This window comes from Phytophthora cinnamomi (assembly GCF_018691715.1).
Source record: "Phytophthora cinnamomi strain GKB4 chromosome Unknown Contig39, whole genome shotgun sequence".
Taxonomy (NCBI): Eukaryota; Oomycota; class Peronosporomycetes; order Peronosporales; family Peronosporaceae; genus Phytophthora; species Phytophthora cinnamomi.
The window spans coordinates 159,167-172,153 of NW_027150972.1; the positions used below are offsets into that span (position 1 = coordinate 159,167).

The 12,987-nt window shown below is 58.5% G+C and overlaps 3 protein-coding genes across 3 annotated transcripts; 1 reads left to right on the forward strand and 2 right to left on the reverse strand.

Moving 5' to 3' along the window:
• Positions 1-5,175: 5,175 nt before the first annotated feature.
• IUM83_10554 (WRKY transcription factor 19) lies at positions 5,176-6,932 on the reverse strand (the record flags this gene model as incomplete). Its single annotated transcript, XM_067935066.1, has 2 exons — positions 5,176-5,211; positions 6,489-6,932. 2 exons carry the CDS (start codon positions 6,930-6,932, stop codon positions 5,176-5,178), a joined length of 480 nt encoding a protein of 159 aa, XP_067791599.1.
• A 3,268-nt stretch (positions 6,933-10,200) lies between these two features.
• On the forward strand, positions 10,201-11,094 carry IUM83_10555 (TonB receptor; the record flags this gene model as incomplete). The annotated part of the gene is made up of 1 exon (XM_067935067.1): positions 10,201-11,094. The coding sequence occupies one exon, from the start codon at positions 10,201-10,203 to the stop codon at positions 11,092-11,094; it is 894 nt and encodes a 297-aa protein (XP_067791557.1).
• Positions 11,095-11,925: 831 nt separating this feature from the next.
• On the reverse strand, positions 11,926-12,903 carry IUM83_10556 (Neutral ceramidase; the record flags this gene model as incomplete). The annotated part of the gene is made up of 1 exon (XM_067935068.1): positions 11,926-12,903. One exon carries the CDS (start codon positions 12,901-12,903, stop codon positions 11,926-11,928), a length of 978 nt encoding a protein of 325 aa, XP_067791558.1.
• Positions 12,904-12,987: the final 84 nt, after the last annotated feature.

Genomic DNA, 12,987 nt, shown 5'->3' on the forward strand with positions numbered 1-12,987 from the left:
GTGGCGCAGTGAGTACATACTATTATAGTTCTCTCTATGCCTGCCACTAGACCACAACTGTAGACCACTCTACCGTTCTTACCAAGCCAGATCGACAGATAGTATATTGCTGTTGAAAAAAAAAGTCGTGAAGCGCGCAAAATCCGAATGTCCAAGTTTTAAATATTGTTCTATTCTAATCTATTCTAGCTACTTAGTTGTCTACAAGCTGGTTGCAGTACTCGCAGTTGGGGCCACCAAGCTGCGAGGTGCATGGCGCATGCAGTAGTAGTCATACTTTTGGTACGAGCGGCGATTGCAGCCCTCGTGCTTGCAACGGTTGCCACCGCCGTGAGCCCAGCAGAAACCGCCCTGCGTAGACACCTTCGTGCACTCGGGGACCTCGCAGATGTGGCCACCGCCGTGAGACCAGCAATGGCCGTACCGCTTGGCCTTCTTGGTGCAGCCGGGCTCGGTGCACATCTTGTAGCCGCCGTGCTGGAAGCAGCGCTGGTACAGCTTGGCGCGCTTGTTGCACCCCGGCTCGGTGCACTTGGAACCGCCGCCGTGGCGAACGCAGAGGCCTCGGGAGACTGCGAGGTTCTTGCACGCCTCGATCTGGCACGGGGGAGAGTGAGTCTTGCGAGGACGAGTCGTAGTCTCAGTGACTGCCGACAGCTCGACCGCCGGGTCGAAATGCTCACTGGACACGCACAGAGCGGCCAGCGACAACATGGGGAGGCTGGCCTTGTCGTCACTGTACGAGCGCATGCTTTTGAATCTCTTTTCACGCGGGGCGATGCAGGAGGCGATCAGACGGCGCTGGTACGACGTCGACGGCGAGGCTGGTTCGGGGCTCTGCATCACCGGAGACAGGCAACGGTAGAGCGACATGGACGGAGACGAAGGCGAAGCGACCACATGGACATCATAGTTGGCATCGTCCTCCGCGGCAGGCGGGTTAAGGAGGAAGGAGATGTCTGCCTTGCACATGCTTTGGTAGTGGACGTGCTCACAAAACAGTGAATTGAGTTGTGAACTGAAAACGAAGCAGACAAGCGAGCGATTTACCGCCAGACAAGGGTCAAAGACCTGCGCGCATGACTCGAGCCTCGTCACGCGACATTTGACTGGAGTCCGGCGGTAGGTGCGCGTGTGGACACCTGGCACACATGCAAGTGGGGGTGCATAGTCCCGTCCGGTTCAAAGCGCCCGACAGCATGTGGCAGCAAGATTCTCGCCCAACACTATCGGCGATCGAAACGCCGATGACTGCCGACCCAGTCGACATCAAGCCGGACGAAAGTACTCGGCATTTCCTGCGTTGAGAGCGCCATTACGGATCTCGAGGGGGTCGCTCTTGGGAGGGACAGGAATTTCCCAAGCTCCTCGAGCCTTTAGCAATCGTGGATTCACCGTGCTGTCGAGGACCGTGGACCTCGACGGCGACGAGCTTGTCTTTGTTGGAGCCTTCGCTTCCTCTGCGGCTTCAGTTGGGCTGGTTCGCTTGGCGTGACGACGCATAGACGCCGATTCGCAAAACTGAAGTTGCCGCAAGAAAACACGCCGCACGCACCAAGCAGCCATGCGACGGGACAGCGCCGAAGTTCAACCGTGTGGATCGTCAGCGCGCCGCATTGCCTTGATTGCTCGGCGCTGCGCTGCGTGTCTAGCTTCACGCCAAATTAAGGTCACAGGCTAGCTAAATCACTTGTTTTTTGTATTCACCAAGTTGAAGTGGATGTTCAACATAGCCGGGGATGCTGGACGGAAGCATTACGCTCCTGAACCTTCGGTCATCGCATCGCAATGCTCAACCTGAGCTGACATGCCCGCCACCGTAATGCCGTTCCTTTCGACTCAGCAACCGTCTCCATATTGCAACAGCAGCAGCGATGTACTAGCACAGAAAAAAATATATGGATACTCAAACGCCTTGTCTGTCGTGTCAAGTGAAGAAGCGCCTTCAACCTCTGCGCTGCTCACGATGGCGTCCGCGTACCGCTAAGGTAGACGCACGGAGGACGCACAGGCTTGGTGAACACGATGATGTGAGTATATTGCCGTGGATGAACTACGCGTTGAATAAATTAGCCTGGCTACAGTACATATGTCTGCATCATCTAGTCTCGGCCAAGGTGGTCGACGACAGCACTTTGGTCTTGGCATGGCGCATGCAGTAGTAGTCGTACCGCCGAAAGGATCGGCGGTTACATCCTCCGCGCTTGCAGCGATTGCCACCGCCGTGGGCCCAGCAGAAACCACCCTGTGTAGACACCTTGGTACACTCGGGTGCATCACAAATGTGGCCACCGCCGTGCGACCAGCAGTGGCCGTACCGCTTGGCCTTCTTGGTACAACCGGGCTCGGTGCACATCTTGTAGCCGCCGTGCTGGAAGCAGCGCTGGTTCAATTTGGCACGCTTGGTGCATCCCAGGAACGTGCACTTGGAACCTCCACCATGGCGAACGCACAGGCCTCGGGAGACGGAGAGGTTCTTGCATCCTTCGACTTCGCAGGGTGGAGCACGAGTCTTGCGAACTCTTCGCTTGAACCCCATCTCAATGGTAGATGATAGTTCAGGCCGAAAATCCTCGCCATCGACACTGCCACTGGAGCTCGAGTCGCTGCTGATGCACAGTGCTGCCATGGAGATTTTCGGCTGCGCCGTGTTGTCGCTTGCGTAACAGTGGAGGCTATCAAACTTCTTCTCGAGGGGAGCGATGTACGGTGCAACTGCCGTCTGTCGGTGCGTGAAAGCTGGGTTGGGACTTCTCACGACCGGCGACAAGCTGCGAAACAGCGACATTGGTGGCGAAGTGGTCTCTGCCGAGTCGAGGTCGGCGTGGCCGGGACTCGTACACGGTGTTTCCACGGCGGTATCAACCTCCTGGCCGGACGGGTTGAGCAAGAAGGTGATATCAGCCTTACAGTGCATGCTACAGCGGTGGACTGTGAAGCAATGCTCAGCAAAAGGCGAATTCAAATGTGAGGTCGTGCAAGACTGCGCCTAGGGCTCTGATCAGGCTGAGCGGCGTGGCTAAACGACGATCGGCCTGCTGTTTGTGGCTCCAAGCAGAAAACAACCAAGCAGAAAAACCTGACCAGCGCAAAGGTGGACAAGAGGCGAGAAACACGGGCGACTTATTCGCCAGTCAAATCGTGCCAGCCCGCCCAAGACCGCCAACCCGGCGACGCGCCTGGACTGAAGGTGCGATGCCAGCATAATCCAGCGCATCAACCGGGCTGCTGGAAGTTCCATACGCACTGCCAATTCGGAATCATGTGGGGGAGACGCGCGATGGCTTCCAGTACAGCGAGATCACGCAACAATCTAGCCAAGACCTGGCGTTGCGTCGCCTGGCACTCGATTTTGGCATGACCCAGCGTTGCTGAGCAATCCACCTCGAGATGCAGCGCATGGCGCGGCTTTTTTGTTAAATTCGTCTGCATGCTCGTGACGTTAGTCTGCACCTTAGTACGTTCAAGTTTAATCCCGGGGGTGCGGCGGGGCATAGATCCGTCGGGGCCGGGCCCCACCCTACATGCATCGTGGTTCGACCAGTGACAGGCGGGAGAAGATTCCAACTTGGATTCCGAGGAGAGAAACACGCTGCTCGCGTGCATCCCTCGTCTGACGATGGTAGAGTTGACAGGTTCAACATGTCTGCGAGCTGATTGGCGCGCGACAAGCGCTCGCCGGCAGCGAGTCGCCGAAGACAACGCAGGTTGCTTGCTCGCCTCGTACAGCGCGTGTCTTGGCAATAGACGGCCGTATCGGATAAGCTCCGCTGGCAGCGGTGCTTCGCTGCCCAAAAGAGAAACTTACGTCCACCGGGACGTTCACGGGCGCTGTGCGTCCAACTTCAGTTTTCGTCCTGCTTCAGTTTTGGAGTGAACTTTTAGCGATTTAGTCTCACGTATGCTCGCATGGCTGCGGAGTGATTTACTACTGGCACAATCATCACTCGTTGCTCCTTCACCGATATGCTCAACTGAGAAGTAATGGTTGCGAATGAAGTCCATGAATTAAATAGTCTAAATGTCTAACTAGCTAGTGGCCACTCTAGGCCGTCGTGGAATTGGCGTGGCGCATGCAGAAGTAGTCATACTTTTGGTACGAGCGGCGATTGCAACCCTCGTGCTTGCAACGGTTGCCACCGCCGTGCGCCCAACAGAAACCACCCTGCGTAGACACCTTCGTGCACTCGGGGACCTCGCAGATGTGGCCGCCGCCGTGAGACCAGCAGTGGCCGTACCGCTTGGCCTTCTTGGTGCAGCCGGGCTCGGTGCACATCTTGTAGCCGCCGTGCTGGAAGCAGCGCTGGTACAGCTTGGCGCGCTTGTTGCAGCCCGGCTCGGTGCACTTGGAGCCACCACCGTGGCGAACGCACCGGCCTCGGGAGACTGCGAGGTTCTTGCACGCCTCGATCTGGCACGGGGGCGAGTGCGTCTTACGCGGGTGAGACGCACTGGCGGTGACCGAAGTGGTCGAGGCATCCGACAGCTCGTCGTCGCTGGAGCTGAAGCACTCGGAGCAGAGCGCCGCCATGGTCATAACCGGGTGTGTGCGCTTGTTGTCGCTGCGGCGCTTCTCGAGCGGTGCGATGTACGGGGCCGCCAGGCGGCGACGGCACGCGAACGACGCCGGGGAGCGCTCGGGGGTGCTCACGATGGGCGACAGACAGTGGAAGAGTGACGCCGAGGGCGATGCTGGTGCTCGCTCGGGCGTCGTCGGGGTCTGGACCGACGGGTTCAGTAGGAACGCGATGTCAGCCTTGCACATGGCTTTTCAGTTGTGGGAGGAGGTGAATTGAATAATGAGGTGTCCTCATTGAGGACACCGCCCGAGATTCGCGATACATGATACATGTACGCCGCCGGCGCAAAGACGAGAGAGGTGCACTCGACCGGCCAAATCAACTTGGGCGCGTGTTTATCATTGGTGCGGCCATCTGATTCTCGGGCTCAAAATGCATTCACGAAGGAGGCGGTGCCGGCGGCATAAACCCTCACTCCACTTGCGTCTCGCTGCGCTGCGCTCCTGTCACAGCCAATCTGTCTTGAAGTGCACCAACTGGCTGCTGCGATAGCTCGCCGGTCGACGCTATTGCTAATAGCACCTGTAGCATTGCTACAGGTATTATAGCGCAGATCTCCAGGAGCAACACACCACCGTGCTATCGCCGAGCAATCTCATCCAACACCTGCGAGCAGCGCGCCGTTTCTGGCCTTAATAGGGAGTTAATAAAAACGCAACATGGCGCACCAACTGTAGACACGCAGCACCGCCAGAAAACTTCAGAAAACGCGACGAAACAGTCGGCGGCGGTGCTGGTTTTACGCGACCAGCGAGCTGCTTGGGGCAAACATGCGCTCTTGCTGGACGCTTGCCGATCTCAGTGCCTCTGCTCCGCGAGCGTAACACCGCCTTGAAGCGAGAAGAAGGTCGAGCTCGGATCACCCAGCGGTGGATAGGCCCGATTCAATCGGCTTAATCGCGGCAGACGCCGCGACGGCGACACCACCGGCCTAGCGCTGACCAACAACGACCAGAACGCTCCGACTCATACTCCGAGTCTGTGTTGTGCTCCGGATATGAGGATTCGGTGAGCTGAGGTGCCCACGGCGAAGTCGACCGCATATGTGCACGCAGCTGCAAGCCCACGAGTTCTTCCGAACCAAAGCGCAAGATCATCTTGAAGATGGCATGCCAGTCCGGTGCTGGGCCCCCTGATTTAGCGTCATACACGGATTTCTCGACGGCGGTCCGAGTTGGGACAACACGGGGCGAATAATTCACACGCTGTTCACAAGGTGCATCCAACGCTGCTGCAACGATTAGCTGTGCGAGTGTGATCCCGCCCCCGATGTATCAGTCGCAGATAATCGTACTGTGCCTGGGAAACGTGCCTTGCGAAGTGGTGACACTCACCTTGCGCGGTCTACATGGACTGCCTTAGGTCAAATCGAACTCTTCTCTCGACGTGCAGCTAATATTGATAATCCAAAAACCTCATTCGATTCCACTTTATATATTGCGATAAATAACATCCTTCGTGTTCGACAACAATCTAGGACACCTACACACTTGTGTTGAGGTGCGAGTTCTCGGTGTCCGCACTCAGTCTTGAGTGGTGGACGCAGTAGTAACCGTACTTCTGGTACGAGCGGCGGCTGCAGCCCTCCAGCTTGCAGCGGTTGCCGCCTCCGTGTGCCCAGCATAGTCCACCCTGAGTCGACACCTTGTTACAGTCCGGAACCTCACAGATGCGACCACCGCCGTGCGACCAGCAGTGGCCGTAGCGCTTGGCCTTCTTGTCGCAGCCAGGCTCGGTGCACGTCTTGTAGCCGCCGTGCTGGAAGCAGCGCTGGTACAGCTTAGCACGCTTGCAGCAGCCAGCCACCGTGCAGCGTGAGCCACCGCCGTGACGGACGCAGCAGCCGCGGGAGACGGCGAGGTTCTTGCACCCCTCGACTTGGCACGGCGGCGTGTGCGTCTTGCGCACGCGCGTCTTGCCGGCGCGAGCCTGGTGTGTTGTCGGGTGCAGGGACGACGTGTTGTGCTCCTCGTCGCTGTGCTCGCTGCTCGCAGCCGATGGCGCGCGCGAGTCGTTACTGCTGCTAGAGTTGGAGGAGTTGTTGGCAGCGTACATCGCAACTAGCGACAGCATTGGCAGGCGGATACTGTCGCCGCCGTAGCAGCGCACGCTGCTGAAGCGCTTTTCGTACGCGGGTTCGTACGAGGCCGGCATCTTCCGAGTGGGTGAGAACGAGAGCGCCGGCCGCTCCGGGAAGTGGTCCACCGGCGAGAGGCTGCGGAAGAGCGACATCGGAGGCGGCGTCGCGGGTGGCGTCGCGACGACGTCCTCGACAGGCGCCTGGTAGTGCCTCAGCTGAGCTTGCTGGGCTTTCGGGTTCAGGAGGAAGGCGATGTCAGCCTTGCCATTCATTGTTCTAACGCGGGGATCAATTGGGGAGGTCTGTCGGGTTGGGGGCGAGTTCCGTTGTGAGCGACCGCCACCGGCGGCGGCGTTGGTCCGACGACAAAGACCCAGCGAACTTGGGTCGAGAAACGTATTGCGAGGAGTGCCCAGAAGCTGCATTTTGCATGTAGACGCGCGTTTGCCGAGTGCGCGTGTCCGAGTCCGGATGCAGCGGCGAGAACTTCGGATAGTGACGTCGGTCGGGCACCACCCAGACCGGCGATCGAGGCGAGACGGCCAGCCTGCCGTGCTGCTGTCAACAATAGCAGCACGGAGATCCGGTGCACCTACACGTAGACGACTGGCTCAAGAGTGTTGACAAGATGCTGGCCTGCGAAGTTGAGGTTGCACGGCAGGGGCGGCGGGACTACCGAGCCGCGGCTCCTGTAGAGCTCTCTACCGTTTTGCTTTGGCGCACCGCCGCGATGATGAGCACTAATAGCCTCTGCACAACAACCCAACCGCGCTCGCGTGTATATAGCAGGCAGAGATGGCCGACAGCGACGACACCACCGCCGCCAGCACAAGCCGCTTTGTCATCACGATCTCGTCCAGAATCTTGTTTGACAACAAAGAGATGGGCGAGCGTAGAGAAGTTGCGCTGCTGCTTGGTGCTTGTCCACGGTGCCGGCGGTGCAGACACGAACTTCCCGCTAGCTTCAGCTTTGCGTGGAGTTCGTATTCTTTCCGGGTGTGGGGCTGTTTCGTTCTTGCCGGACACCTGGCGGTGCGGTTCCTGTCAGGAGCCTCCTGACAACATCGTAACCAAGGACGCCAGCTCGGGGCTGGAGCTCCGGATCGCGAAGCACTTTTCGCTGGGGACGACACGTTCATCGATGGCGACAGCAGTGCACGGGCATACTGCTTTCAGAATGGATTACACTCGAGTGAACGGCACGCCAATAGTGACTCGATCTGGAAACTTCAGCGACCGGCACCAGAATGCAGCACTTCTTGTCCTCCCGTGTGCGCAAGGTGCAACGACGTTTCCCAACAATTTGTTTAGCGCATTCTTAGTGACCAAGTTGAACCTCATTACCTATCGGCGGGCTTTTATGAATATTAGCTGTAGGCCTTATCGAGCAGCTACAAAACACCCCTGGCGATTAACGTCGTCGAGTCGAGCGTATAAAAGCACAAGGTGCTCGCTTGGCCGAGGCTTCTAAGCGCGCCGAACACATAGACAGCATGAAACTGCGCGCGCTGTCGCCAGCAACGACGGCACGGCACTCATAGACAAGTGCTGCCGCAGAGCTAGAAGGCCCTACGGCCAGGCTTTCCGCCTTCGAGCGTGGTGTGGAGCTGCCTTTGCGCAATGGCGGGACTTTCCTTTGTACATTTTCGACAGCGCTTTGTGGCTCAAAGGGCCTGCAAACCGGAGGTGAGGCCCCGGTGTGGAATAGCTATTGTGCATCGCTTCCAAACCAATCTCACTGGGAGACCGCACCGCCAGCATGCGGCTGAGCGAACATACAATCCAGAGTTTTGGGAGGTGAAACAGTTTCACACGTTGGCATACACAAAGTTTGTCTTTGAATCTGGGTGAATTCATTTGCATTTGTTTTTATCTTTTTAAGCACATATGTTTCTCACAAAAATAGGTTCCATTAGAGTAACTCTAAAACTAGGGTGACTTAAATCTGAGCACCAATTTGTGCACTTCTGAAGTCGTAGTTTGGTGCGATACAGTTTCTCTTCATGTATTGCAGTTCCTTCGGCATGTCTCGTTTTTTTTTACATCCTTAGACAAAAAATGTATTTTTAGCCGTTTTAAACTGTACTGGTCAAAATTGTGATCTAATTTGAAACTTGTTGACGAACGAACTTCTATAAGGGCCCAACAACAGCATTGGAGCTCGCAGCAGACTTCATCGACGGCGACTGCACTGTACCTTTTGCTCGGTGCGCTTTGATGCGCGCCTGCCCACGTGGACAGCAAGCACGCGCGCCGAGGTTCCGAGTCCCTATTGCAACAACAGCGAGTTTGCTCTTGCTGTTACGGAACGCCGGGAAGGCATCCCGCGCAGAGTACTGGGTTCCCTTACACATGCTGCCGTGGCCCCATTAACCGCTTGCTAGGAAAACGCCCGCTTCCTCGGCCGTTCAGTGGCAACGGTGGCTCAATTCTGAGCCATCGGACGGCCATAAAGACAAGCGCGCACGTTGATCGCAGAGAAGTGGGCGGCACTAAACTCCTGGCTGCTGCGGGCTGGGCTGGCTCGACGACCCAAGCAAAAGCTCTGTCCGACGGAAACCCGTTCAAAAGCGACTGCGATCAAAAGACACCATCCACCGCGTCATGAAGTGCTACGCGTGCGCCATAAGCCCCAGGCGCTCGTTGAACCCGCCGCGTTAAATACCGCGATGCGACGCACTGCGAGGTTGGCTGTCCCGACGAAATGACGTGGGTTCGAGCGAGGCAGCGACGCATCAACAATTGCGCGTGTCAAACCGCCATGCGCCGGGCACGCGCCTTTGCTGGGGGCACAGCGTATCAGCTTGCGCGATGTGTTTCTGCTGCGGATGTACATGTACATATTATGTAAGGCATCTGCGGCGCACACCGCGCGTGCATCTCCGTTGACAGTCCGCCTCGGTGTCAGTCAGGCTGCTCCGAACTCGGGCTCCGCACGCGCCGTCGGAGCCCGTGAGTGAGCGTGAGCAGATCCCTTGAGCCAAACGGCGACGGCCGGCCGACGCGTGCCGCGCACCACAAGAAGCCTGTGATTGGCGGCGTGCGTGCGCGCGTCCAGGGCGACCACCGCAATGGCGCGCTGCCCGCAGGACCATCTGGTTGTCGCTGGTTGTCGCGGAGGACACCTCGCCAAGATACGCGCGAGAGTGGGCTGGCGGTCGCACCACCCGAACGGCGCCGGCCAATCGCGTGCCGGCCCGCGCGTGTCTGCACCGTCGGAAGCCATACAAACGGCGAGTCAAACTGGGGGGATGAGTCGGGTCGGCGTGTGCCGGCACTGGCTGCACGTGCGGATCTGGCCAATCGGGAGCCGCGACGCCACGCGCCCTGGAACTCCGGCCTGGAACTTCTTGCCTTGACACGCTCGCCAGCACGCGTTGACGCCTTCCGCCGCCATTCCGGCCGCGCTGCAATGAAGTCTCCGCCCCGACCACAACGGAACGGAGGCTGCAGCGCGCACTCACTCGCCCCATCAATTGCGCTCTTCCAGCAGCACTTCAAGTAGCAGCAACAACTATTATATTATCTGAATCAACTGCGATGAGCGGCAAGTCGGACATCTCGTTCCTGCTGAACCCGCAGCCGGCAGTTGAGTGCCAGCCACGCACTGCGTGGGCGGCGCCGCCCATGTCGCCGCCGCCGGCCGCGTCGTCGCTGCTGCTCTTGGGCGCGTGCATCGCGCCGCTCGACAAGGTGAGCAGCGCGTGCAGCAGCAGCAGGAAGACGCTGGTGCCGGCGCTGTCTCTGGCTGCGCTGTGCGAGGCCAGCAGCAGCTACAGCAGCAGCAGCAACAGCAACAACAACAGCGGACTCGACTCCAGCTGCAGCGACGACGACGACGAAGAGGAAGGACAGGAAGAAGCAACCGCGGCCTCCGCGCCGACGACGCCGACAGCCGAAGCGGAAGCTGACGCTGCCACGGGACAGCAGACGACACAGGCGACCGCAACGAGCCCCGCAGGCGCTGGAGCCGCCACCGCCAAGTCCAGCAGGAAGAAGCCCAAGAAGCCCCGCGCGGCCCGCCCGCGCGTGCGCAAGAACCGCACGCCGCCGTGCCAGGTGGACGGGTGCACGAACATCGCGGTGTCGCGCGGCTGCTGCGTGCGCCACGGCGGCGGCTCTCGCTGCTCGGTGGCGGGCTGTCCGAACCGCGCCAAGCTGTTCAAGAAGTGTTTCCAGCACGGCGGCTTCAAGACGTGCGCGACCGAGGGCTGCACGCGCAAGGCGAAGCGGTACGGGCACTGCTGGTCGCACGGCGGCGGGCGCATCTGCGAGATCCCGGGGTGCGACAAGGTGTCGACGCAGGGCGGTCTGTGCTGGGCGCACGGCGGCGGCAACCGGTGCAAGCTGGAGGGCTGCAACCGCCGCTCGTACCAGAAGTACGGCTATTACTGCGTGGACCACGCATCACTGAGCAAGGGCGAGTCGGCGTAAGGTGAGCGGGTGAGCGAGCACTTGATCGAGCGAGCAAGAAGTACTTGGAACGTGGATCGGCGTCGTTCGAGGAAGTTTTGTGCTTGTGCAACGAGTACTGTAGGACACATGGTGGTTTACAGGCGCAGCTGGTGCTGAAGTTGAAGTGATCCCTATTTATTTGGCTTTAGGCCACGTGAAATGATTAAAATCGACATAATACCAATTTTGATTTCGGAGCTACTGGTTGGTACTACACTGCATGTATTCTGTGCGCGTTCACTATTGGCTCACAGCAATGAAACGTCACTCCACGTGGATGCAGCACATGGATCCTCCACATTATTCTTCCTCTTCTGTGCAATGAAAAGTTATTCCCAACGACGAACAAATAACTGACGAAATACCTCTTCGTCAAACCAACTACATGTCTTACGTACCGTACTAAGTAGAAGAAGGTAGTACTGTACGAGGATACTCCGTGTTGAAGACGAAATGTGTACCGTTCCGCTTTCACAAATAGTTAAAGAGATAATAATGCAATTTGAAGTATTACTACTTCCTAACTTACAGGTCTACTGGTACTTCTATTAATACATCGTAATCCACAGCATTAGCTCTAACGTGAACAAACTCGACACGATGCACCAAATTCGACGGCAAAATATACTTAAACGTTATAGATGCACGAATGTTCGTGGCCGTTTGGACGACACGGGTAGCGAAAAACCTGGATCCTCGCGATGATGAGGTCTCTGAAATGACTGCTGAAACATAGTCGTGTATGCTTGCTTGAAATACAATCCACACCGGCACGATCGAACCCCCAACTGTCTCCCCACCAGCCAAAGCTTAGTCTCTCTTGGGCTCAAGACGCTGCACCAGGCTCGCGATGAGTTTAGCTTGTTCCTCGCGGTCTTTCTGCCGCTCCTCCCTCTCGAACTCCAGCTCCAACTGCCGTCGTTTGGTGCGCTGGATCTCGATTTGAAGTTCGAGTCCGCGCTGCTTGGTCTTCTCCTCCTCCTCACGGAGTCTGGCTTCGTTCATCTTCTCCAGCTCAATGACCCGGAGTTCGCTCGGACGTGCAGCGAACGCATGCTGCATCTTCAGCAGCTCCGCCATGGCCTGTTGCGCCGTCACCAGATCCCCCGCGACTGGGTCCTCCACTGCAGGAGCCGCAACAGGTTCCGGGGCGGCTACAGGGGTGCGAGGAGTCTGCACTTCCACCGTCCCCACCGACGTAGCAGTAGCTTCTGCGCCGTACGCGCGTACAGGCGACTGCACCTGCTCTGGCTCGGACCGAGGCCGCGGCAGCACGTAGACCTCGCGTCTCTCCGGCTCCGGCTCCACGGCTTCCGAGCTCGTTCGGCGCTTGCCGAGTCTGGAGCTGGTGCGCAGCTCGGGCGCGTCGCCCTCGCCTTCTGCCTGCAGCTCTGCGTTGTCCTCGGAGCCGTGGCGCGCGTTGGTTCTGGGCCGCTCGTCGACCTCCTTGACCAGCTCGCTCATGATCTGGCGGTAGGGGCTGTCGACCTCCTCCGAGCCCTCGACGCTGGCCGACTGCTGCCACAGGCGGTGGCGCTGCACCAGCGTGTCGAAGCGCGTCTTGGCCGTCGTGCCCTTGATGGGGCGCATGTGGAAGTCCGGGTGCTGGTTGAGCTGCTCGGCCACGGCGTCCCACGTCTCTCCGATGGCGCCGTGCCGCGCCTTGAACGGCGCGTCCGCCTTCACCTGCAGCGCCAGCAGGTAGTCCTCGTCGCGCCCGAAGCGCTGGCGCGTCTTGCCCTCGGCGGGGCTGCCCTCGCTCTCCTCACGGCGCACTCCTCGCGGCATTTTTCTTATTATGATTCGACGAATCTTTTTTTTTTGTTTTGTTTTTTAGCTTCGTTCTCGAAAATGGGTTCGCGATTGAATTTT